The following is a 27,912-nucleotide window of genomic DNA, read 5'->3' as shown; positions in this document are numbered from 1 at the left end:
ATTGTTTTAATGGATTTTTCCCCCTTCGGTTTTAATTCTATCCTAGGCATGACCGAAACCCAGAGAAGAAAGACAAAACCAAACTTTGCTGGCTGAGTCGATTTCTCTTTCTTTGCAAGACCGTGAGGATAGAGGAATACTGGGACAGTCCTTTGGAGATGACCAGAATCTGTCTACAGTGGCTGCATCTGTTTTCCAGGTTCCTGACTATCTTTCTTCCTTCGGACTGAACATTTTCCTTTCTCTTTTCCTGGTCTTTTTGGGAGATGACTTCTCTTCAGTGCCTATGAGGAGTAGGAGAAAAAGGTGAAGAAGTGGATAGATCGGGTTCACGTATGGACTGAAAAAACACCCCACGCTCATCGGTTCTTCAAACTCACCCCGAGGGTTGTGGCATCAAATCCTGGACACTCTTGCAAACACATCCAAGGGCTGGTTTGTAATAGATAGACTTGACTAACTGGGATGTTTGTGGCCCGTGTTTTGTAAGGCGGTCCAAAGAGCGCCTGAGCAATGGGGTCTTTGTGGAATGGAATGAATTAGGGGTGTGCATTTTTTTGGGGGGGTGCACTGAGTTTGCATCACGAAGGAAGAAAAGACAAAAACAAAAACCCACAGACGACTGTGGGTTGGTAAGGGGGGGAACCACTCTGGATGACCCCCCCCCCAGGCTACCTTTGCAAGGAAAAAAATCCCATCCATAAAGGGGAAAAATGTACTGGCTACTTTGTTCCTAAAGGCAAAGCTTGAGCAAAGGATAACAAAGAGCTCACCATCATTTTAAAAATTGTCAGAGCGAAGGGGCGAAGAAGACAAAAAGAAGGGGACCGAGGAGGCAAAAATCTGGTACGATGCCGCAATTGGAGGTAGCTGCTTTGCTTGTCACCCTGGTCGGGGTCTGCGTGTGGACGGACGACAGCAGCAAAGTGATATCGGATCGCTACGCGGTGTATTGGAACAAAAGCAACCCCAGGTAAGGTGGACATGCGCCGAGCTTCAAGGCACATCTTGCTCCAACGCGGCCCAAGCTTGGGACTGTTGGAAACTTGTTTCATCCGTGTCTGTGAGCCTTAGGTGGGTGCGGCTGTACTCTGTGGAGTCCAGCGAGGAGACCCAGGCGTTGTCCTCCGTATCTCTTTCCATAGGGTCCATAGGGTCTGACAATCTGGGAGGAAAGTCCAAACTTTTCTGAGCTTTGACTTTTCGTCTTCTGTTCTTTGAGGGTGGGTCTTTTGTGTGGGTTTTTAAAATTTTCCCAGATTTTTAAAACACCCACCCCATGCATCTTCAATGTCATAATGTATGTCCCCATGCAAACAGAGTGATGGGGAAAGGATATAGTTTAAAAAATGTAGCTGTCTGTATATTATATTTTAAAAAACGAAGGACCACAGCAAGGTAATCTGGCACAGACTTGAGAAAAGTTACCTGCTAGTAATTTAGATAAAGGGGAAAAGTCCAGATCACCCAAGTTTGGCTCAGGGACAAAAAGAGATGATCAAACACCTCAGTCCTTCAGTCAGGAGACAGATGCTATCTAAGCCTTGTCTCTCTCTGTCTTTTTACCTTCCTTTACCATGAATAGCATTTAGCCTGTTTATTCTTGATCTTCGCATTGTTCAAGAGAGCAGATCGTGAGTCCACAGATGTACCTTCTCATACTACAGTGAATGTTGTGCAGAAAACCCTGGACTGGAAATGTTTAGCAGACAGATGTGGCCTCTTTTTAAAAGAAAGAAAGAAAATGCCTCCCACGTTTTTCCAATCAAACTTTGAGGGGATGGGGCCATTCCTCTTATCTTAGTAACACCAACATTGTAAAAAGCCCGCTTTTCTCTCATCCCACTCTAAATTAGACGTCTAAAAGTCTGCTTCTTCCAGGCTGAGGATGGTGGGTACTGTTTGCATTTCATATATCTGTTGGTCGATTTAAGGCAAAGTTGTATAAGTTGCAATGGCAAACTATTACCCCCCTTCTGATTCTGCACCTCCCCTGAAAAAACCCTGATAGAAAACAGTTTGTTCAGGGCTGAGAAAGAATAAACAGTGTTTGTGGGTGTATGTGGGTTTGTGCGTATATGCCTATATCCATCTATCTGTGTATGTCCATATATATATATTTCTGAGCAGCTGTTTTACATCTGGCCTCTGAGCTGGTATAAGACATCCTGGCAGATAGATAGATAGATAGATAGATAGATAGATAGATAGATAAGAGACATAAAATGCATTCATCTAGAAGTCAATTCAAGGAAGTTGTAAGCCTGTGCAGCCAAGGAGAACAAAACGCGAACAATTTTCCAAAGCACAGCAGACTGTAAAATCAATTACGCGTCACTTAAGGACTTGCATCTTGTCAAATTAAAACACCACTTTGCCTCGACTCTTTCTCTTTCCTCCGCCATCGCTTTTCTATCTCCTCCACTCTGGATGGAGAAGGCAGTGGTTGACCTTCCTCACCCCCATGTGGGTTTTTTTTTTCCTACAGGCAGCTAGACCAATTTGTGGACACCCTCATGGTTTGCTAGGAGGTCCCTAGGTCATTGCTATCTCTAGGAGAATCCGTCCATTTCAGGTTGCAAAGTGTGGGCCGCTGTGGTATGGTGTAAGTTTTACTATGTCAGAAACTGGGGTAGTCCTATCTGTGCAGCCAGAGTGGGATGTGTCACCAAATCTAGCGATGGTGTCTGAAAGATGGTCTCCTAGTACGAACTGAGGTTTGTTGGTGGGTTAGTGTTTCTTCTTTGATGATAGATATAGATAGGTGGATAGATATTTTCCTGGTCAGGTGAAGGTTTCTTATGTTCTGACTTGCAACCTAGCTGTAACTTTCAGGTAAGTCCAAGTTTCCTTGGGTTTTGTTCCATGCTTCTTCACGCTGGGCCAATTCCATCCACTGTGAACCTCAGGAGAAGAGTCCTCAGTTATATAACATCAAAAGGAAGGAGTAGCCAAGCTGAAGACTACATGCTTCTTCAGAGAATATAGCTCTCTCTCTTCCCTTTCTTTCTTTCGTTATTTCTTTCTTTCTTTCTTTCTTTCTTTCTTTTTCTTTCTCCAGCAGTATGAAAAGATTCCAAAAATGTTTTTTTCTTCTTCTCTTTTTTGAATGGTTCGTAATAGCTTTCCAAAGTATTAAGCAGCTGAAGACAGGCTGTTGGACAGTACTCCAACTACAGGATTGCTCATGATGAATGGTACCCCGGTCCAAAGTAACAGACTTCCCCATAAATGTTTCCCCCCCAAAAGAGAGGGGGGTTTTTTTGGAGAGAGAAAAAAGATCCCTGGGAAACATTCTTTGTCTCTTGTCTGCCCTTACCATTACAAATCAAAGAAGAATGAGGTGTAGAAACATGGGTTCCCACTTCTATACATTTCACTGTGCCTCTTTCTTAGCATTTTTAAAAAAAATTCAGTGTTTATGGTGCGTAGCTTCAAAATTTGCTACGTATCTGTGTGTCTGTCCCCATTTAAAGTCCAGATTTTGGGGAATGTCCTTGGTGTGTGTTTCAGCTGCTTTATTTTCGCAGGCTGGGCAAGTGAGGGTTGAGTGGGTGGCATCAATAGTCCCAAGGTGTGAAAAATAGGTCAGTTATTATACCCGTTCTGTCAAATTCTTTCTCTTTCTCTGTGTATTTACACATATGTATTCTGTTTCCGGAAAAAAGTTTCGGCACTCAGTAAGGCAACCTCTTGGAAGGATGTCGAATTATTTGTGGAGGCAAAATATCTGTTTGCCCGCCGTCTTTAACATGTCGTTGCAAGGTAGCGTTATTGTGGTCAATGAGTTTTTCCAACCCTCCTTTGTAGCTTCTGACCAGAGAGGGAGAGAAATTCATATGCGAATGCAATAGTGCACTGTTGTGAGGGTGAGAAATTTATGTGTGAACACAATAGTGCACTGTTGTGGGGGAAGAAATTCCTATGTGAATGCAATAGTGCACTGTTGTGAGAGAGTAATTTATGTGTGAACGCAATAGTGCACTGTTGTGGGGGAAGAAATTCATATGAGAACGCAATAGTGCACTGTTGTGGGGGAAGGAATTCCTATGTGAATGCAGTAGTGCACTGTTGTGAGAGAGCAATTTATGTGTGAATGCAATAACGCACTGTTGTGGGGGAAGAAATTCATATGCGAACGCAATAGTGCACTGTGATGTGTGAATGCACATAGTGTTGTGGGGGGAGATATTCATACGTGAACGCAGTAGTTCACTCTTGTGGGGAGGATAAATGTATATGTGAATGCTATAGTGCATTGTTGTGAGGAGGAAGAATTTATATGGGAACACAATAGTGCATGATTGTGAGGGGGAGCAATTTAAATGTGAACACAATAGCGCACTGTTACGATGTGGAGAAATTTATATGTGAGTGAATGCAATAGTGCACTTTTGTGACATCTGAGAGTGCAAGGCACCCTTCACAACAGAACAGAACAAAATGTGAGCGAAAAATCCCTGCATAGTGGCCATGTCCATAAAAAGTCACCTCTTTCTTTCTCATTCTCTCTCTCTCTTGCACACATTCACTTAGGTTTCAGCGGAAGATAATGTCCCCCCTCCATTCCCTCTCTTGCTGTGAGAAAGCTCTGAGGGGGACTGTTAATCAAGCCTTGGTTCTCCCCTCCAGACCATTTCCGGCCATTATGAATAACGGGCTTCATTCTCGAGATGAAATGTCCAAGATTGGAAGGGAAATTGGTGACCTTGTTTCAATGGGGATCTCTGTGTGGGACAGAGCAAGGGAAGTTTACGGGGCCATGTAGGCCTCCCTCTGGCTGGAGAGCTGGATTTCTGTACCCTGACTAGGTTGACGTTATGAAGAACGTATCTGGAGACATGGCTCACCCATCTGCCCTCGGTGGAATTGTTCTTGTGCATCGTTGTGTACCTTTAAGATAAACCTGGCCACTGAAGAAACACGGAAGCCATGATTTTTTAAAAAACTACCACGATCAATTAGCTGAAGGTAGAATTTGGGGTAGCCACACATTTCGGATGTCGTTCGCATGGTGTCTACTTTCCATAATTTCATGCGTCACATAATTCCCCCGCCACTCTATTGAGTCATAATTTGCCCGCTTCTCTCATTCATGCGCTTCTTTTACAAAGCCATATAAGAGAAAAATGGAAGTTTTTAAGGGTGCGGATATGGGGTTGATCCAAATGCAGCCAGTCCTCTGGTCTTGGAAACACAACTGTTCGTAATGGCTTCTTTTTTTTCCTTGTGAAATCGAAGATATTTGTGGGATATCTCTGTTTATGTGATTTTTTTTGGGGGGGGGTGGAAAACGTCAGAAACACTCCTTGTTTTTATACATTGTTTTTGCCCTTCTCTCGGTGAGAATAATCGTGTCAAAGTCAACCTTAAGGTTGCTTTCCTGAAAGGCCCGGATGTGGCTCTTAAGAAATGGAGAATATTTGGGTCACTATTTTTAACCCTTCCCACTAGAAAAAAAATTGGATTTTTGGCAGAAATGTTTACAAAAATAGTAATAGTAGCCGTGTAATAATAATAATAATAATAATAATAATAATAATAATTTTTAATAATATATCCCAAGATGATTTATAAACTTTCAAAGTGAGTGAACACAAATAAAATGGAGGCGAATCTATGGAGTTTAGCTATTTGCGCCAGCAAAGGCTGCTATCGAGTGAACGCTAGTAATTTATCCCATCTGGACACAGCCCTATCGTGTGTGTGTGTGTGTGTGTGTGTGTGTGTGTTGTGTGGGAGGTGTGCATTATATATTTTGAATGCTGATAATTTATCCCAGCTGGACACATCCCTATCCTATGTGTGTGTGTTGCATAGGAGATGGTGCATTATATTTTTTTGAGTGTGCACATTTGCAAATTGAAGGGAAATGTGTACCGTTTTCACCATTGTGGGAAGAGTTTCTGACTTCTACAGGAGGTGTCCCCCCACTTCAGTGAAAGGAGAGATACAATGAGCCTTTTTGGGGTGAAGAACAGGCAGTGGGCTTTGGTTTTTGAGTTCACAACCACAAAGCCCCAATTAGACGTTCTCAATTTATATCTGACAGAAAAGGAAAGGGTCAGTTTTGTCTGAAGTTTGGCAAAAGCTCATGGGAGACCGCAAAGGGCCTGGTCCAGCTAGGCACCTTCCACTTCGGGGCAATTTCCCTGGGACCTGATCCACCCAGCAACATGCAAAATATTGCCTTTGGACTCGGAGTTGGTGGGTGTGAAATGGACAAAGGTTTCCCTAATTCGGATAAAGTGAATTTGCCTATTTTAAAATGGTATTGCATTTCGCCTGAGAATGCATTTGTCCTCTATGGAGCGAGACTCAAAACCAGTTTCCCAGTAAGAGTGCACATAGTTGGGTAGCCATACAGATCCGGCTGGTTGGGCATCTGAGTGTTGGTTATAAATCCATTACAGACCAAAAGCGTGGTTCACAATGAGATAAACGCCAAGGGCATGGATTTCACAGAGGCAGCTGGTTGGCATTCTTGAAAAGGTGAAGGAAGAAGTGTCAGTTTTAAAACAAAACCCTAAAAATTCCTATATATGGGGGTGTGCGTGTGCATGTGAGACAGAGAGTGTGTATATAAAACACACACTTTCCTTCCCCTTTCTTCCCTGCATTATTTCCCCCCTTCTGGGAACTAAGGTTTCAATCTTCTGGCACGTACAACTTCCTTGGGCAAAGGAGAAGAAAAAGGGATGCCCTCCTTGATAATTGTGTCTAAATTAAAAATCAATTGTAAATGGAGACGCAGGAAGCTTTGCCCCTTCCGAATGTAATTTCGGATCACCCGCAGGCATCCCTGATATCTCCGACCCGTCATAATGTTTTATGTGGAAGCTGAGGGTCTGGAGAACATTGAGAGATGTTTATTAAATACGTCTCTGCGTAGGCTGTTGATTGAAATATCCGCAGGAGGGAGAGGTTTGAGGTGTGAGCAAGGGTTGGATGCTCTCTTGTGTGCTTTCAAATGAAAGGTGTGTGTGAGAACGAGACGGCGCTTTTATTTCAAAGTTCTCAAAACCAAGCTGAGATTGCATTAAAAAGCTGCGTCTCCACCAGACGCGTCTTGGCAAAAACGGCCGCCATGTTATGTTCTGTGCGTGGAACACGGGGAAAGGCATGTTTGCCATCTTGGTTTGCCCGGCCACCCGAACGTAGCGTTGTGTACACAGATCCCCCGATTTTGTGTTGTTAGGGATCTTTGGTGGGGGAAAACTCGCTCTTTGGAACCAAAGACATCGAGCTGAAATCTGTTTTAGCCTTTTGTCCCTTGGTTTTTATTTTTCGTGTCCTAGTTTCTCTTCTCCATGTTAAAGGTAGCAGTTTTCTATGGGAAAGGCACTTGAGATGGCGAAACAACAATTTTAACTTAATTTTGTGGGAGATCTTTGCTTCCCTTCTTTCCTTTCCCCTTCCATTCCATTCCATTCCCTTCTTCCATCCTTCCTTCCTTTTTTTAGCCCTGCTGTCCTCCCTTCTCTTCCACACACTTCCATCTTTTGATTTCACAACTGTGTCACAACACAACCTCAAATCGCTCAGCCCAAATCAATTTCTATACGTTACGTCAGTGGCATCGGTCATTTTATGTTGAGTTTTGCTGGTTGTGTGATCACTAATACACTAATTTTTTTCACTACATGAAAAGAAGATTTTTTAAAAGACTTGGGCTCTGGTTATACTGTAGTTTGATCTTGGTAAAACCTCTTCTTTTGCAGAAGCGGGTGTGTTTGCACGACTATATGTGTGCCAGGGAAAGAGACAGACGGAGAAATAGATATGAACCGGAGGGATAAGAATGGCCCCATTCTGAGGCGGGTCTATGATTATGTTAGAAACCCAAGCAGATTCTACCTTTTCGTGCCGGCGCGATTGGGTAAATCATTTCCAAAGTAGCGGAGGTGAAGATGTATTTCTCTACTCCACGCTACCTGCAAACAGTGTAATGGACAGTTTTAGAGTAATTCAAGAATGACAGTTTTCCTTCTACCAAATGCAATTCCCAAGAAGGCTGCCATCTGCGGAAGGGAAAAGAGAGACGGGCAAATGATCGTCTATTTTCTCTCTCAATTGGCAACACCGGTACATCCCATTATCTTATTTCGCTTTGCCCCCCTGGCCTGTATTTAGCCACATGAACGTTTCTCACCTCCAATTTTGATTATGTTTTATATATATTTTTTGTTGGGGGGAAAAAAGAGTGAACTTTATGGGATGAGGCTGTTCATGGAAGACTTTTCTTTCTGCCTGGGGGGAAAAACAACATCCAATTGTGGATGGGTTATAGAAGCAGACATACTTTGGAGGTCTTCCAGGACCCCTCCTCCCAACATTTTTATGGCATCTCTGGAGGCAAGGACTGAAGTGATGAGATGTTTGAACTTGACTGGTCTTCCTGGGAGCAATTTTTGATCAGAATAATCTGTGGTTTCCCTTTGGGTTTCCCACCGAGGGACTGAGAGATTGGGGGGCTGAGCCCCCTTGGCAGTTGGTTCGCCCAGCGAGATTGTCGCCTCTTGGATCGCTTCTATCCAAGACGATCCATTTGATAACCTTGGGCAGAACCTCCTTCTATTGCTCAATACCAGATAGGACGGAGAAACAACCTATCATTCATTTGTGGGGTTCCTAAATCTGGCCACATTTTGTGAAAAGATTCCAGCCTAAGTGGGCCTTTGGTTCAGTCCTTGTGGCCTAGTTTTGCACATGGCCCAATGGGCCTCCAGTTGACCAACTGTATTCAAAATATCTCATTGAAAGTCATGGCTACAGCCATTGCCTTCTTCCTCCTTTTCTTTCTTCTTGATGAGATGGACATTTTGGTCACTTCTCGCTCGCCTTCATCCAGGTTAACCCACAGGAGCATAGGAAAGTTATTCTTTTGAACTAACTCGCACTCAGACTCCCAAGTCAGCATGGTTACGAACAATAGAAGGAGTCATCAGTCCAAAAAAGTAACTTTTTTTATGTTTGGAGCTACACGTAAAGGTTAACCAGCTTCATCTATTCATTCTTTTTCATGTTGGAACAAAGGAAAGAAAACCAGTGCCTCTTTGTAGATGTTTGGGATTGCATGAAAAGGGGAAGTCGGAGATGGAGAGACAGCGTGGGATAGTGGTTTGAGTGTTGGATGGGGTCTCAGGAAGACGGGCTTTGAATCCTCACTGATCCATACAAATCCATTGAGAGACCTTGGGCAAGTCGTACTCTCTCAGCGTCAGAGGCAATTGCAAACTTTCTCTGAAGAAATGTTGAGAATCGGTGTAGTGTAGTGGTTTGAGTGTTGGACAGGGACTCTGGGGGACAGTGTTCGAATCCATACTCAGGCGTTGCAACTCATTGGGAAGTCATACCCTCTTGGCCTCAAAGGAAGGCAAAGCCAGCCAAGTAAACCATACAATAGGCAGCATAGTATAGTGGTATGGGTATTAGATGTTGAGAAACTGGACCCTGGGAACCCACTGGCCAAGTCACACTCTCTCAGACTTAGAGAAAGGCAATGGCAACCCTCCTCCAAGGAAACCTGCCCAAGAAATCCCTAGGATGAGATTGCCATAAGTCAGAGTTGACTTGAAGGCATTTTACAGTAACAAAAAGGAGAGAAATCTTTCACAAGTCCTTGGCCATGCCAGCTTCAGCAGTCCTGATATGTCCACTATTACTTTGCTAAGGAGCTGAGTAAAAATAATAGGTTCCAAATGAGCTCTGAATTCCTTGACAGATAGAAGCCTCTTGCAATGATGTTGGCTGAAAAGAGCAAAGCTGTTAAAGAATAAATCCAAGTAATGTATGATGTGTTACCCGCTTGGTATAACACTTGTCTAGACAGTACTATTTTAACTGAGAAGAAGATGAACCTAGCCATCTTTTCTACTGTCTTTGATATTAGGTTAGATGCTGCTATATGTGGTAAGAGTCTCCTTGTTCCTTGATGGAACAAAATACCCTTCAGACCATGGAAATAACACCTTAGAAATAGCAGATCACTTGTAATTACTTCCTTTTTAAAACAATATCTAAGGCTTAAGTGAAACATATTGCAATCATAATCTAATGAGGAAGAACTCCCATTGCATTTGAGGTGGCATTGTTTTAGTTATGTTCAACTTGTGCCTATGTGGTCTTGTTTGTATCACAGGTCAATGCTTTTTCAGCATTCTCTTGTTTCCTGTTTCTTTGTTTGGTTATCAACTTAGTTATTTTTGAGTAACAAGAAAGTAAAAATGCAAAGACATAGCCGTGTTAGTCTGTCTCAGCATAGAGAGAGATGCTAGGAATCCTTCTGCATCCTTAAAAGTAACTGAGAAAAATGATTTTCTAGCATTAAGTGAACCGAAGACTGAGAACCGAAGACTGTTTCTGTGGTCCAGAGTTAGCTGTTTCATGGACTGGAGCTTGCCAAACTTATGCTAGAAAATTCTTTTTTTCAGTTAGACTCAGAGGTGATACAACAAGATAAAGAGGGTTTTTAAAACAGAAATTGTGGCTGTAATGACAACTCAGTAGGTGTGTGAATTTAAATGATGAGCAATAAACTTTCAAGTCTTTGGGTTGCCTTTGGCTGGAGAGTTGGAGAGTTGGGACATACAGGAGGCATAAGGATTGCCAGGTTGAAAACTAGAGAGGGCTCCTATACCTTTAATAGTTGTGTAGAAGAGGGAATTTCAGCAGGCGTTGCTTCTAATTCAACCAGGTAACAAGCAACACTTGATGAAGTTCCTTCTTCATTCCAGGTCCAGAAGCCCTCTCCAGTTTTCAGTCTGGTGATACTGGTGGAACTGGAGGACCAAGGCCTAGTTTCAGTTGCTTGTCCGGACCCGGTGAGTAGACCTTTTGACTCAACTATTAAAGGGTAAATCCCAGTGATGCAGTCGGTATACTTTGCTTGGGAATGGCAATTAGGATATAGGCCTTGAAAAGTGGATTATTGGCATTCGCTTCCAAGTGACCCCATTGCTGGCACAATGACAGAAGGAAATGCTGCTCAGTGCCAGGTTTTCTCGAATGACTCCTTGGCTTAGAAATATGACGTCTTTGTTTTTGGCGCTGTCTCGCTGTCTCAAGTGGTTTCTATTATTTGGGGTGAAGGGAGTCTTCTTGAGACCTTGGTTCCTCCATATTAACGCTAGAGACGGGTTCCTCTTGCCATCGGCTCCGCATATACCCCTGGTTCTTTCGTTACATTTATTAAATGTATTTATTTCAAAGTTATATTTTCCCCTAGCCGCTTCTGAAACTGTGGGCTGACGGCTCTTTTTACGAACGGATCATTTTGGATGGTGGGGTTGTACCTATAGCCAATGTTTTAACTTCTTTCCTAGCCTGTAACTCTTCGAGGAATACACCTCTCCAGTCTTGCCTGCTCAGTTCTTCCTTTTCAACTAAAACCGGACCCAGATTAAATGTGATCTTTTGTCCGTTCTTTTACCTCTGACGGTCATCTTTTCCGCATCTAATCTTTTCAAAATATTGTGCTTTGGGAACACGGTTAAGTACCGTTTTTTAAAAAGAGTTATTTCTTTTTCAGCATCCTTGTGGCCTGTGCCCCCTTTTTCCCCCCAAACGGTTAAATCCTCTTAGTGGGTCTCTGCGAGGTGCGTAGGCCGTACGGTTAATAAACAGCAGATGCAAACAAGGTCCAATTTCTCTGGCAAAAGGGTTTTTTCTTTTTGGTCATTTTTGTGAGCTCCCTCCGGAGAACACAATTGCGTTCTCCACAGGTTATGCATTTGGCATCCAGATTTCTATCTGTGTGCAGAATTCCAAATGAAGGACGGAATGATTTGGGCTCCGTGGAGGGAATGGGGAGACTCTTCAACACAGACATTGTTCGCCCACGTTCCCTCGAAGCTTTAAAATCTTCTTCGTAAAACCTTTCTTCTGACCTGGCCCAGAGGCACAAAGTGTCCCGCTATATTTTAAAGCCCACCTGTCCTCCATTTTGAAGCGAATTCTCTCCACACCAGGCAATGTTAAGTGCTTGGTTGTTCCCCGCTATATGTATACGGTCATCCACTGGGCTGCCGTTTAAAATGCCTCCATATTCCTCTCAGTATGCAGACCGAGGAGTTCGGAGACATGTTGGCTAAGAAGGTCCATCGGTCTAGGCAGCTTAATTTACGGACTTGGCCTGCCTTAAGATACATATCTTTTGTGGGATAAATGGATACCTCCTCACTATCTATTCCAGCGTTGTGGTTTTTGTCATCGTTCAGATACTTAATATTAAAGACACCTGCAGATATGAATCTGTATATTGGTAGAAGTGTGTGTGTGTGTGTAGATCGCTGTGCTTATCTGTTTAATATGTTCGGTAGAATGTAGCCCTATATAAATATTTGTACCCATATCTCTTAATATGGCATATGAGTGTGCATGCACAATACACACCATGCTGTGATGTTGGTGGGGTCCCCCCTGGTGTCATCTCAAAAGATTTAATAGAAAAATGGGGCATCAGTACCGAATCTTTGGTAGCTATTGATTGTGATTCAGTCAATAGAAATATATATCTGATCCCAGATTTTGGTGAGCGAGGCTAAGCTGATGGAAAGGGATTTCTCCACTTTCTCTTTCCCTATGCAGCGCTCCAAAAATGCAATGCAGAAGGTGGGGAGACCCCTGGGGAGGCAAGTTGTGGGGTGGAGAAGAGGAGGTTGCATTGGTTTGTTGTGTTGTGACCCTAAAGTGGACTTGTCACAGGGTTTTCTTGGCAAGATTTCTTCAGAAGATGTTTGCCACAGCCTTCCTCGGAGAGAGCGTGGTTTGCCTAAGGTCGACCCATGGGTTTCCATAGCCGAGCGGGGATTTGGGAGATAGTTCCCTATAGATGGAGACATGTTCCATGAGTAGGGCTCTACCAATGGGAAGCAGATCCTGGCGCTCACCTAACAATTAACTCAAGTTTGATAGAATATCTGTAGAACTATCCATAGGTGTCTATGCATATTGCACATGTGCATTTGAGTGTGTGTGTGTGTGTGTGTGTGTGTATAGCTGTCTCTGTTCAGCCAAAGCTGTGTTATTTCAATTAGCCTTTAGCCATTGAAATTAGAAGTGGCTGCTCTAAACTGTTTTTTTTAAATATCAGCAATTTTAGAACTATTTTTTTAAAGTGGTTTTTCAAATGTGTTTTAGTCATATATACTGTTTTAAATATTTTTTTATCCATTCTACATTATTTTGGAGCAGGCTGTTGGCTTGAAATTCTATAAGCTAATGCTTTCAATCAATCAATATTTCTATAGACATATCGATCTATCTCTAATCCTTGATTTTAAAAATGCCTTGAAAACACATGACATTGATAATATTGTATCTATTGATCGATGGATTTATCTGTGGCCCTTAGCCGCAGACCGCTAGGGACGCCGTGAATGTGCTTTAGGAAGAATGTAAACTGGGTGCCTATATATATATATATATATATATATATATATATATCTTTGATTACCTTCCTGTTGCTTTGAATTTTATCTTGTTTACCATTAATGTTAAGGTAATTTTAAAGATGTAATTTCAAGCACACCTTGGTTTTTTAAAAGTCTGTATGTATGTTGAAACTCTTTGGGAATATTTTTGGATAAAACAAATGGTACACACAATTGTGTGTGTATATATGTGTGTTTATGTTTGGGCATGTTTTTGTCTCAAGGGAGGGCGTCCATAGGTCGCATCAGATTTGCGGCGAGGCCCGTGACTCCAAAGATGTTAAGAACAACAGAGGTAAATCTATCGATCTGTGTACTCAGATATATACAGAATGAGGTGAAAGTCACTTGACAGAGACTGATGCTTAGCATCCATTGATAAGGTTGGGATTACACGTCAATCTATGTATTAATTGATTTTATACTAGTTTTGTATTAACTGTCACATAACTTTTGCCTCTCTCTCTATTGCCTTGCCCTGTATTTCATAGCATACTTGCATATGTGCAAAAACTCATATTCTTATATATGTGCAGTACACACACATAGGCACCCTCCACTGTGTGCGCGCACACACAAAATCAATATTATTGAGCAGGAAAAATCTGATCTTAGTCCCCAACAGACTAGACCCATTAAAATCAATGGGATTTACTTAAGTAGTGCCTAACAAGTCCAGTTAATTTGAGTGGGACCTATTCTAGTTGAGACTAAGACCGGATCCATCCCTGTGAATGTTACCTGTATTAAATATCTTTATGAAACCATATTCTACTTTTTGTGCCAGGGCACTGCAGATAGATATTGTGCCTCAAAGTTCATACTGATTGAAAACACAATTTAGAGAGGAGGGATGGCCATTGAAACGGAGTGGGGCGTTTGTGTCTCTGCGTGTGTAACTTGTGTCCTGAAACTCTTTGGAGCCCAGGGTGATGCTGAGGATGATAACATGCCATCCCAAGTGGAAGGACGTTTTGAGGAATATTAGGGCATAAATGCAGTTGCACATAGGGAAGCATCATTTCTAGTACTGGGAGGACCACAGATGAAACTCGTGGTTTCACGGAAAAGGGTTCTGAGAAGGAATTAAGAGAGAACGTGGGCACAGGACAAGGGCACAGGTACACATTTGGTGTATATACGTACACCAGTTCATTGTTTCCCAAAGTGGCCCATCTTTCAACATGCCCTATGCGTTCTTTCAAAGTACCCTATACATTTCTGAATCTCCTCTCCTCCAACCCATACAACACCAGCAGATTTTTTAAAAAATCCATTGTTGTTGGCTGTTCTTGCATTATATATTATTAATGTATTTTTATGATGTGGAAGCTGGTTTAGTTTATTTTTTTGGCCGTTTGCCCGTTTGTCTGTAATATTAATCTCTCTATTTATCTCTCTAGATTTGGCTGTGGCACTCATAGCTAGGTTGCAATTTGACTTGTAGCTGATTGTCTCTCCTCCTCCTCACCTTCAGCCAAACCTCCCAAATCCTTCCAAAAGATGTGTAAGTTTTAATTTTTAACTCAAGTCCAACTGGCGCTTGGGCGTCTTTCACAACAGACTGGCTCCATGTACAAAGCAGATGTGAATGTGCGATTTTTGTTCCACAGCCTGCTTTCGATGCCTAAGAAACAGGATGAAAACGATCCACACTTAAAATTGTTTTAATTTGGCACTGAAGATCCCCATCCTTTTTTTTTTTAGTTTGCTCAAAAGTGAATTATTTGTAGACGAGACAAAATTTGTACACTTTTGCATTTCCTTTTTGAAAAATTATCTCGGTCAACAACTGTTGTTCTTGTTTTCATTATTTGTATAAATCCCGGCGGTCTTTGTCACAAACCGATTTCCATTTTGTGCACACTTAGGTGTAAATCCCAAAGAATAGCGTGGGGTCTATCTGTGAGTAAAATATATATCCAGCGTAGTGAGACGCACATTATCTTAGTTCAGAACTAGCAAGATTCGTTTTAATATGTAAGCAAATATGTTTCATTACGTTAGTAATGAAAAGCTCATTGCTATGACTCCTAAGGTGTTTTCCTTCTTACTCTGATATTGTATGTGGGGTCTTTCATACATCAAAGAGGACTACCGTTTTCATCATTGTAGAACTAGTCAGGTCAACATGGGCTTTGGCCGCTTGCCTTGGGTTGGCAATTGCTCAGCTTCTGAACGGGAAACGCACTTCGCTCCAGAGCCTTGTTTCCCGTAGTATTGTAGTTATTTACACCCAGCAACCAGCAAGTGTCTTTAACTTGTTGGCTAGCGGCCATGTTGGGAACCTACAAGGAGACCCACGAATAAGTTGGGGGGGGGCAACACTGAAATACAGCTGAAAATAGAGTGATTTTTAATCCCAAGGGATATTTTAATTTAATTTAAATTGCTATAACTCCTAGGAAGTTGTGCCTCAGTGCGCTTGAGACTGGGCACAGAACCTGATGTAAATAAGCTGTTTTAAAAACTGAGACGAACAAGTGAAATGTTGGTATCGTTGGCTGGGTTTGGTGTTTTTTATTTGAGGTTTTCATGCTTTTGCGCATTGAAGTTTTGTAAGCTGCCTAGTGCGTAAGTCATAGGCTAGGATAATTCTGTGCTCAACATCCCAGTCCTTTATAAATGCCATCCCCAAACATGGTGCCTTGTCAGCCGTGTTGGAATCACAACAACGGTCATCTCATCTAGAGGGGATTATAGTATTTGTAGTCCAACCCAGAGGGTCGGGTTAGAAAGGCTGTTTTGCAATGGCTGTAGTGAAATCCTCCCAATTGGTACACGATGGTGGTCTCTGAGAGGGTTGCTTCCAATGTTGTGTTCTTTGCCTTCTGGGGATGCCTTGCAAACCGGGAGGTGTTAGCGTTTTGCAAGGAATCTTGGGTTGAATTTGTGGATTACGAACCCACGCTTTCCAGACTTGTCTGTGAGCTGGATGGGATTTCCGCCGAGGAATCCACAAGGGACGGCAGTACAGACACATCCCAAAGTAATTGCAGTGTCTAGAATAATATGTACAATTCAGATAGTTGAAAAAATATATGTACAATTCAGATAGGACATCACTGGGAATACATTCAAGCAATGTGTATAACATAATTTTTTGCTTAAAATACGAATAAGCGAGCTTATAACATTTATAAGCATGTATAACATGCTTTCAATAGCTGCAATGTGTATAACTATTTACCATGTAACTCTGCCTATTTAATGCTTGCATGTGAGCTTGAAAAAATACAGTCTTTTAAAAACTGCTCTTGGGTAAGAATTAGAGAGTTTTGACACTTTTTAAAAATGCTTTTTCACATTTTTGGAGTCTCTGGTGAAATTTTCACACTTTCTTTTTCTTTTGATGGAGGAAACAAGATTTTGCACCAAATACATTCCCCCTTGCCAAATACATTTTATTTGGCATAAGGTGTGCCATTTTGTCGCGCCCAATTTTTTTTGCTCTCTTTTTTAAACAACTGGAAATGTTAATGGAGAATAGATATTTTTGAGCTTAGTGCATGACAAAAAAAAACAAGAAACAACAACAATAACAACAGGACATGAAGATAGGGTTGCCAGATTCAAAACTGGAGCGGGCTTCTGCACTTTTAATGGTTGTGTAGAAGAGAGCATTTCAGTGGATGTTTCTTGTTATCTGCTTGTGTGACAAACCACACTTGCTGAAAATTCCTGTTCTACACAACCATTAAAAGGTACAGGAGCCCTCTTCAGTTTTGAATCTGGCAATCCAACATGAAGGTGACAAACTGAGAAAGATTGTGGTCTGAAATATTATGGATATGGGCATCTCTGGTTCTTAAATTGACAATGGAGTGACCCATTTCTGACTCTTTTGTGGGAGCAAAATCTCTCGATTAAGGTGCGGAGGCCTTTCGCCTCTGGCATACATGTGGGTTAATGCCCGCGCATATGCAGTAAGGTGCCGTACACCACATACTCTGCCCTTTTATGCCCTCTACTTTCTAAGGGCTGTTTTCAAACTGTTGATAATTGTTTGCCTGAGGCAAAGAGGCATTATAGCCCCAAATGTACCCAGAATTAGCATTACAGAAACATTTTTAGATCATATAAGCTAGGCCGCTGTGTGTTACCTGCATTCGTTTTTCAGAGACTGGAAAAGTTTGGGAACCGCTGTTCCCAAAACCTCCCAGCCAGTATGGCCAGTCACTTTCTCAACTTCCGGGGCTCCTTTAGAACTGGGAAGATTGCCCTGCTCCAAAGAATGGAAACAAGCCAGAAACAAATATTTGAATGTCCTAGGGGTGTATCTATATCATGCTGTCCCATGCATTATTGAAGGGTTTATTTACTATATTTTTCAACCATCTAATAATGAAAAAAATCTCAGGGAGATTTATAAATTACTTGGATGGACTTCTCCTGTCTATACTGGGAGAGGGGCAGCTGGGGGATAATGGACAGCTTCAGGGAAAGAAACCATGGGTTTACTGCTGCCATCTCCCAGCCTCTGCCACCTGAGGCGGCTGCTCACTTCATCATTTGTCAACTGCCTCTTGGTACTGGGCATGTATAGTTTGCAAATGTACATTTCCCTTTTTCCCCCTTCTTCCTTCTTTCCTTTCCTTTCCTTTCTTCTAGTGAATCTGTGCTGAACAGAGCAAAGCCGATCATAAATGGGTCCAGCCAGGCGGAGAAGATCCTTCTAGCATATTGTAATCATGGGAGATAGCAAGGATCGCTGGGGAAACTTCACTATCTGGAACCAAAGCGTTAACAAGTGTGGCTCTGTTTTTTGTCTGTGAAACAGAGGAGGGAGTGTAACCAGAGGCTCTCCAGGGGTCTTTTTGCCAGCGCTTTTACCTGGAGAAGCCAAGGATTGCGTCTGGGACCTTTGCATGCAAAGTGTCTATCCTGCCGCTGAGCCATGGATGCTCCTGCGGAGTGAATGAAACTAACTTCCCTTAGAATTGGGTGGTTGGCCCATGTGGCCCAGTGGTGCTTGTGTACCCCTTTCTGGTGAACTATAATAGAATATTGTAAAAACAATCACAGTTTAGGTCTGTATACATGTATGTGTACACGTGCATAGATATAGAATCATAGAGTTGGAAGAGACCTCAAGGGCCATCCAATCCAACCCCTGCCATGCAGGAACTCTCAATCAAAACATACCCAACAGATGGTCATCCAGCCTCTGTTTAAAAACCTCCAAGGAAGGAGACTCCACCACTTTCTAAGGGAGCGTGTTCCACTGTCAAAACAGCTTTTACTGTCAGGAAGTTCTTCTTAATGTCGAGGTGGAATCTCTTTTCCTGTAGTTTGAATCCATTTCTCCGGGTCCTAGTCTCTGGAGCAGCAGAAAACATGCTTGCTCCAGCCTCAATATGACACCCCTTCAAATACTTAAACAGGGCTATCATATCACCTCTTACCCATCTCTTCTCCAGGCTGAACATATCCAGCTCCCTAAGTCTGTCCTCATAGGGCATGGTTTCTAGACCCTTCACCATCTTAGTCGTTCTACTCTGGACATGCTCCAGCGTTTGATATGATCAATATGCATTTAACAACAATAATACCAAAAATGTATATTCAGTCTGACACATCTGGGCTGTCCCAAACGTTCCATGCAGCCAACGAAATGCCAGTGCAGGACTTGATGGTGAGAATCTTCTGCTGCTCAGTTCTGTCGCAACATTTGGATGCAAATCTTACTTAGCCCTGTCAATCGCTACCCCACTCTGACAGTCTTTCTATTTCTGAACCCAACTAGCAAATCCTTCCTTAGGGTTCCCCCAACCACTGGGCCGAATCAATCATTCATAGGAGTTACATCTACTCTGGCTGGCAGCTGCTTTCCAACTCAGAAGGGTCTTCTTTTATTTTGTGTCAGTTGGTCCTTTTCAACTGGGATGGCACCTGGGCAGGTACTCAGCTACTGAGCTGAATTCCTCCCTGGAAGATGAAATATGGTTCCAGTCCTCATGATTCTAAATACTTAAAGGCCTGGTCAGACAAATTGTCTAGCCCAGTTTTGTTTCTTCAGATAGACAGTTCTTCAGGACCTAAGGTGGAATCTCTTCTGAGCTCTACTTGGAGGGGCAGGGGGTGAATTGGGGACTTTCTTTCTGCAAAAGCAGATGTTCTCCTGAGCTGTGTGGTCCCAAATGTTGAGATTCCATTCCTCATGGTTCCTGAATAAAAGACGCTGATGTATGAGACTTACACTAAGTCAGACGGCTTGTCCAGTTAGCCCAATGCTGGTCAGGAGCAGCGCTTTGGGTTCTCAGACAGAGAAGGGTCCAAGGGTGCATGGCTAATGGCATGGAACAAGGAGAGCTGGAATCTTTCTAAGTCTCCTCTCATCCAGTCCTTTTAAAATGAGAGATAGTAAGGGATGGAAACTGGGATTGTACATGTGCAAAGGGATTGCTCTTCCCTTGAGCCGCTGAGCAGAGATTTATACTCAGTGTCTTGTGACACTAGTATAGACTGACTCAGAATTACTCCAACGATGCTTTCACCCTGATCTAAGACCCTGTGATAGTTTTCCTGCTGTGGCCCAGGAATTTTAATGTGTTTCTAGAGGGAAAGTACTGTATATACTGATGTCTAAGTCTAGAAATTTTATTCAAAAATGGATCGCACAAACCTGGCTTGACTTATCCACAGGTCAATGTAAGTATTGTAATAACACTAATCAAAAAAGGAACCTTCATGGCGGAGCGAATAGAGGGAATCAGTGCTTCTTTTAGGTGCTGAGTAGAGTAGAGTGGTGAAAGGCAAGAGCTTAGTCCGTCCTGGGAACACCTAAAAGAAGCACTTATTCCTTCTACTTGTTCCGCCATGAGTCTTAGTAGTTTTAAGAAAAGAGCCACTGACAGAGCAACATTCACTTTGAATGATGAAGGACAGAGATTCAGTCCCTGGTATCTCCAGGTTGGAAAGATCCAACTCCAGGCATTTGGAAACAAAGAGGGGGCATTGCCCCTCAAATAAGAATTACATACCCCTTCTTGAAATTTTCCTTCGTACCCAAATTTCTAGCGTTGTGGATGAGCATTTTGAAATACGTTTAGGCAGCCAAAGAAAAGGCTATGGTAGAATTAAGGAAAACCACAACATCCCTACTTTATGAATCTACTAAAATCATGATATGCTAGTCTGGAAAATCAGTATTCCAAGGGATCTGAGGAAGTAGGCTCAAGTCTATGAAAGCTCATGTTACCAACTTCTTTCCTTCAGTTAGTCTCAAAGGTGCTACAAGTTCTCTTTGCACATTACTAAACCCTTGTACATGACATGTACAAGGGCGCCTTTCCAAGCATGTACATGTTGCTTGCTACAGGGCTCACCTTTGGTGCCTCTACAGCAGTGTGTGAAAGTGCATTCTCAGCTTTGACACATGGGTTGACACCATGAAGGCATACAGTGCTTGATCAGAGAGGAGCAAATTTAGTAATCTTGGCTTTTGAAAGTAATACATTTGAAGGAATTTCAAGTGGGTTGTTTCTCTGCAAGTTTGTTGAGAAATCGCAGCTCATGAGACTTTATGAACCGTTCAGATCATTACAGTAGGATGACTTGCACAATATATATTTCCTAGTCACAGTAATTTGTGCATTGGGGCAGTGCCCAGTTTACACCTGGACACTAGCTAGGAAATGTTGGAGCACAACAGGAGCATTTGATGTGCATCAGAAGTGCCCAGTGAGCATTGGCATGCTCTTGCCAGTGGTGCCTGGATGCACATTTTTGCAGTGCATTGAAGAGGTTTTCATTGCATTGCTGCGATGAAGCGATGAGTTTGTAAAGTTATGAAATGTAAATCGCGGTGCAGAATCTCAGCTATTATATTTTAAACTGATTTGCTTCTCTGGAAGCTTCACAGGATGCTTTCTAATTACAAGACATTAACAGAGAGGTTATTTTTGTCATTACCTATACAGTCTTTTCCCCATAGAAGCCTCTTTTGTAGTGACTGATGCCTAAACCTTCGATCCTCCTTTTTGCCTTTCCCCTCAGTTAGTGGGGATGGATTTTCATCAACATTTTTGTATTGTGTCCTCAGGTAGTTTCTGACTTCTGGAGACCCCAAGGTGAACCTATCATGGGGGTTTCTTGGGAGGTTTCCCATTGCCTTCTCCTGAGGCTGAGAACATGCAACTTGCCCAAGGTGAGTGTTTGTGGCTGAGCGGGGAATCGAACCCTGGTCCCTAGAGTCGTAGTCTTAACACTCAAACCACTATGCTATGCTGGCTCTGTTTCATCAACATGGTGCCCTCCAAATATTGGGGACAACGGTTTCTGTGAGTCCCAGCCACTCTTCCAGTAAACCAATGGGTTCAGCCATTGCAATATAGATGTAGATGATGAAGTCCTGGGCTTATTGGACTTCCAAATGTATGTTTCGGTCTCTTAATGTTAGTTTGTTCTCTGTAGGAGATCCTGTGTGGTTTAGTAGTTTGAGTGTTGAATTAGGACTCTGGGAGACCAGGGTTAAAATCCCAGCTCAGTCATGGAAACATACTGGATTAATTGGGGCAAATCACGCTTTCTTTGTCCTCCGAGGAAGGCAAACATCCTCTAAATAAATTTGGCAAAGAAAACTCTAGCAGAGGGTTATTAATATAAGCCAAAGTCATTTCGAAGGCAGGAGCTAGCATGGTCTAGGTTGAGTTTGAGTGTTGGACTAGGACCATGGTTCAGATCTCTGCTCAGCCATGGAAACTCCTTGGGGTACCCTGGAAAGTCACACTCTCTCAGCCTCAGAGGAAGGCAATGGCCAGCTTCCTCTGAGGAAATCTTGCCAAGAAAACCATAGGTGAAAATTGCCGTCAGTTGGATTCAATTTGAAAGCACATAAGAACAACAACAAAAACGTTCTCTGCAACAATATGATTGAAGTCATTTGCCTTCCCTTCTCTTACTTTAGCTAACTTTCTTTCTTTCTTTGTATTTTATTATTCCCTTTTAAAGATTCCACAGTCTATTGATTCCTGTTTGTTGTGATGCTGTTTTCTTGTTTTGTGTGTTTTGATTCTATTGGATCTTTCCAAGAGGGCTTCAGGGCTTTACATTTAAGTCAGAAATTTGAAATTGCCCCTGCACACCCCCCCCCCCCCCCCAAATAACAAAGAAGTATATCTTCTGTACTGACAGACACAGAACTCCTAAGCTCCTAACTAATATTGTTAGTAAAAACTCCACGAAGATGATGGAAGCAAATCGATCAAGGCTTCGTGTCTGCCATAGGAGCATTGTTAGCTTCTCAGGGTCCCAGGTTGCCTCCAATTGCTGATGTTCCTGTCTCTGTTGTATGGTGTAGTGGTTAGAGTGTCAGACTTGTGGGGTCAACTGTTGGAAGATGAGGCCATCTCACAGTCTTGGCAATGCGGTCTTTCAAAGTTACATAGAACTCTTTCACTGGATGCGATGGGATCAGGGGCTCCGAAAGGTGGACCAAATGTGGGGTAACGGTTCGAGTGCTGGACTGGAACTTGGGTTGAAATCGCCACTTGCAGGGTGACCAGAAATGGTCCTTTCCCCAGACATGTCCTACATTTCAGCTTTATGTCTGGGGTCCTGGAAGAATGGCAAAACATTCTCTGTTTTGAGCCATAGAGTCTTTGTGTCATCCCAACAGTCAAGTAAGAAGTAGCTCAGCAGATTTATTACTGCCCCAGCTGCTGCAAAGGGCTTGTGAGTTGCAAGTAAGTTCTTCACAGAGCAGTGAAACTCCGACTTGCAACTAATTACTTTCTTTTCTTGTTATGAGGGTATAGTGAGGAGAGCCACAAATGCCATATCGGCCTCACAGGAGGAAAGGTGGGAAGGTAATATAACTAGGAAACTACAGTGGGCTCTTGGTATCTGCTCTGGTTTAGTTCCAGGTCCCTCCTGTGGATACCAACGTCTATGGATGCTCCGGTCCCATTAAATACAATGGTGTAGTAAAATGGTGTCCCTATATGGGGTGGCAAAATCAAGGTTTGCTTTATGGAATTTTTGGAATATTTTAAAGCTGTGGATGCTTGAATCCACGGAAGAAGAATCTGTGGATAAGGAGGGCCAACTGTACATAGCTAAGTAAAGTAGCTATTTAATGGAGGTGTTAAGCAATCGAGTGATAGGACCAGAGATTGGGGAGGCATAGAATGTGGAAGATAGGCCTGGATTAGATGTCTGAGGATGACGCACCTTCATCCCAGGTCAAGGACTTTGCAAAGCTGCAGTGCTGAAACCCTTTCTTCGTCCTGCTCGCCCGTTTCCTCCCATCTTGTTGATGCAGCTGTTGTGCTCAAGTGCTTCCCTCCGTTAGAGAGCTAATTACCACTTAATGAGCCTCCGAGCCACAAAGCGAATGCGTGAGCGAGACACGAACAGAGGGTGGAGGGCTGAAGCTACAGGTGGGAGCAGAAATGGGGGGACACATCTGCTTTTAAGGAGGATTGCTGGATCCCATTGTCGACACAGTGTTTAGGCTGGATGCACCAGAGGATCAGGTGGAGAAGACTGGTTGGGGAGGATCATTGACCCCCATTATCCTTCTTCCTAACCTAATGTGGTTTTCACAAAATCAAGTATGTTGTTCGGTTTGAAATGGACCCAATGAGAATGTAAACAAGTGTCCAGAAATATTGTTTTTTGTGTGCAAACCAGTTTTGTTCCCCTTCAGTGCCAATGTGCGGATAATATTTTAAACATTGCTCGGGGGAAGCGATCTGAATGGTACTCCTTTGAGTCCAAGGTGCTTTAATTGTCTCCTGCCGATGCCAGCTTCAAGGTGAGAATAGCCAAGGACATAAAAGGGATCGACACCTCTGTTTTTCTTCTCTGGACTTCTGGAGAAAAGTCGGTGACCCCCCAAAAAACTTCTCTTGCTCAGCCGTACGGAAGTGGGATTCACTGAAACACTCTTTGGCTTTTAGTTTTTAAAACAATATAATTTGTTCTGTAATGCTTTGGGTCATGGCCTTTGTCTGCCTGTCTATGGAGAACTGGTGTTCTCCAGATATTGCTGGACTCCAACCCCCATCATTCCCAGCTATTGTTGGAGATTAGAGTCCGGCACCACCCAGAAAGGCCATAGGTTCCCCATTGCACACTAGAATGTGAAACTCTCTGGTTGGATCAAATGAAAATCCAGTATCTTGTTCCCAGCAATGGCAAGTTGGATGCTTCTAGGAAAGAGTTTGGAGGATATGTATGCATCCCCATTCTTCCCACAGCAAATATTGAAGAACCAGCTGGTTTTTAGAGAGAAGAAAAGCCCAGGCCACTTGATGCTTCTGTTTTTTAAAACGTCCATGCAACAAGCACTGTGGTTTAATATAACTATTGTCATTTTATGCAATTGTGCAATTGTACAATTTGCACAAAAATTGTTCTCTCACTTATAAGATCTCTTGCTGAAGAGGGCAGGAAAATAGATCACAGTCTCACGGGAGAGGAGCAAAACTGAACGGTTGCTTGTTCTATTATATGAAAACAAGACAAACAAGGAATTACGTCCGTTTTATACCTGCCCAGCCTCATCCCCAGCATTTCAAAATAATTCCCCGAATCATGCTAAAAGCTCAAAGGCGTTCACCTCAGAAATGGCGGTTTAATATTTTATTTCCATTTAACAGTTTCACTTTATTTTCATTTAAGCACAAAAGAAAGAATCCTTAAAATTCAAACTAATGTTTTTCCTGAACGTTAAAATGCAAAGGTGACAGCAGAGAACGAAAACACAAGGGCAGCCAAAAATATTTAACATTTAAAAAATATAGAAATTAAAGTTATTTAGTTAGTTCCGACTCTTTCTTTCAAAAGGCGACTCAAAATCACTGCCTCCGGGGATGATGGACTCTCCTTCTTTGGAGGTCTTTAAACAAAGGGAAGATGGAGTTGGAATGGATGTCTAATATGTAGATTGAGTATGTTAGTATAGTACAATTTGACTTTTTTTTAATAGATAGAAAGAAGAATGGATGAAAGAATGGATGGATTATAAGGGATAAGTATGTAGTTGAAGGTAGAGAAGATGAGTGGTTCTAAGTAAGAAGAGGGAAGATATAGGTGGAAGGAAAAATGGAAGTAAGGGAAGAGAGTAGGATTAGAATAGAATAATGATATGGATATGGAAAAAGGGGGATAGATAGATTGAGAAAGAAGAGGGGGAGGAATAATGAAAGAAGGATAAAAGGCAAGGAATAACTGGATGAGTAGGAGAACGAAAGTAGAAAAGCAAAGAAAGAATAGTTGTGCTTTAGTTGTGTCTTTCTGTATAGCAGGGGGTTGAACTGGAGGGCCCTTATGGTCCCCTCCAATTCTAAGATTCTTTGGTTCTGATTCTGAGCTTGCTGGACCTACTGCAGTCAGCCCTCCGTATCCACGGATTTTTTATCCATGGATTCAAGCATCCACGCATTGAAAATATTTAAAATATATATCTATTCCAATAAGCAAACCTTGGTTGTGCCGTTTTATATAAGTGACACAATTTCACTGCTCGGTTGTAATGGGACTTGAGTACCTACAGATTTTGATATCCACAGGGGTCCTGGAACCAAACCCTAGTGGATACCAAGGGCCCACTGTAGTTTTCTTTCAACTAGTCGGCACATATTGTATACACCTTTATATACCGTATACACTCGACTATAAGATGACCTCATGTATAAGTCGAGGGCAGGTTTTGGAGTCAAAATGATGGATTTTGATATGGTCCATGGATAAGTCGAGGGTAAAATTTAGCATCAATGTAACAAGGAATCTAAAGGATGAAGCAAAGGAAAACAATGCCAATGAACTTATAATTTTCAGCAGGCATAACTCTTTGTGTTCACACTAAAGGCTGGATGGGTGAAAGAATAGGGGCTGGGACAGTGCTTCCAGGACAGGTTATATTCTTGCGTATCGCCAGGAAATGGTTCCTTTTTTTAAAATAAGAGTTAAGGTACAGTACTGTACTCACTTTGACCCATAGATATGTTGACTCAAGATATACAGTACATTTATACACAGATTCATGCACACATACATACACACAATATACCATATATACCCGACTATATGTCAGCCTCAAGTATAAGTCGAGGGTGGATTTTGGGGCCAAAATTATGGATTTAGATATGATTCGTGGATACTTCAAGAGTAAAACTTAGGAGATGCAAAGGATGAAGCAAAGGAAAACAGTGTCAGAACACTTACAAAAACCCAGCAGACACAACTGTGCTCATATTAAAGGTTTCATGGATGAGAGAATATAAAAGGGGCTGAGTGCTTCCAGAAAAGATGACACTACACAACACTATACAATATAAAATATGTATATTCATAATATACAATACTGTTTGCAACATTCCTTAAGTATCCCATGGCTTCAAATTACCAGAAAAGAGATTCCACCTAAACTTTATTAAGAACTTCTTTACCGTAAGAGCTGTTTGACAGTGGAATAGATTGGTTCAAAGAGTAGTGGACTCTCCATCTTTGGAAGCCTTTAAGCAGAGGTTGGACGGTCATATCTCAGGAGTGCTTCAGTTGTGTCTTCTTGCATGGCAGGGGGCTGGAGTAGATGACCTTTGGGGTTACTTTCCAACTCAAAGATTGTATGATTTTACCGGGAGGAAGATTTTCTAATGTTTAACAAAAATGTGCTTCCCTGTCATTTCCACCCACTCTTTCCAGTTCCTTTCCCCTGGAGCGACAGCTAAACCTCTCCCCTGTGAACTTGTTCCATTTCTTAGATGAAGAAATCATCGAAGTTAATCACTTTTGGTGGCAATGCGTTGTGTGCGATTGTACTTTGAGCGAAAGCACCAGTCACCCAGAAAGCAAAGCATAGTGATGTTGATGTGGAAGAACTTTATTTTGGAGATGCGATAGGGTAGAAAATAAGACTGCCAGTGCATACAATGGAATACGACGCTTTCTTGTTTTAATTTGGCATTGGGCTTGAAAGTGTGTTCAGGTACATGTGGGTCACTTGCAGATTTCATGAATTACTGTACATTGCATGTGTGAGTGAGCTGTGGCAGATTGGATCTCAGAGAAAGGATGCTCAGTTTTTATTTTGCTTTGGACAATCCGGTACCTCTTTCCACTCTGCCTTGGAATCCAATCTTCACATGAAAAATTAGTCATTTGATTCCATGCAACATAAACTGATTTCTTTGGCAGAACATCCCTATTCAGTGCTTCTGTAGTACCTTAAATACATGTCCATGTGGAGTAAAACTCTAAACCTGTTATCTTCTGCCCATTGTGAACAATGTTCAAAAACCATCCGTCCATTGTATCTTATGGCAGGATAACCCTAATTTGGAGAGCCAGCATGGTTTGTGGTTTGAGTATTAGACTAGGAACTGGGAATCCAAGTTTCGAGTTCTTGCTCAGCCATGGAGACTCCTGGGTGAGTCTGGGCAAGTCACTCTCTCTCAGCCTCAGAGAGAGGCAGTGGCAAACTTCTTCTGAACAAATCTTTCCAAGAAAACCCAGTGATAAATTGCCATAA

The 27,912-nt window shown here is 42.3% G+C and overlaps 1 protein-coding gene across 2 annotated transcripts in view; it reads left to right on the top strand.

Moving 5' to 3' along the window:
• The window catches only part of EFNA2 (ephrin A2), a 215,378-nt gene that overhangs the window by 17,749 nt on the left and 169,717 nt on the right, over window positions 1-27,912 (top strand). For both annotated transcript variants that reach the window (XM_089535734.1, XM_089535736.1), the window contains exon 2: window positions 47-973. In XM_089535734.1, the coding sequence (XP_089391860.1) occupies window positions 852-973 (122 nt within the window). In that variant the 5' untranslated portion in view covers window positions 47-851. The remainder of the gene's footprint in view (window positions 1-46; window positions 974-27,912) is intronic.

The sequence above is a fragment of the Sceloporus occidentalis genome, unplaced genomic scaffold (genome assembly GCF_023333645.1).
Source record: "Sceloporus occidentalis isolate IW3139 unplaced genomic scaffold, rSceOcc1.0.p SCAF_8, whole genome shotgun sequence".
Lineage (NCBI taxonomy): Eukaryota > Metazoa > Chordata > Lepidosauria > Squamata > Phrynosomatidae > Sceloporus > Sceloporus occidentalis.
Note: the sequence above shows the minus strand (reverse complement) of the source record. Positions and strands in the feature narration are given on the sequence as shown.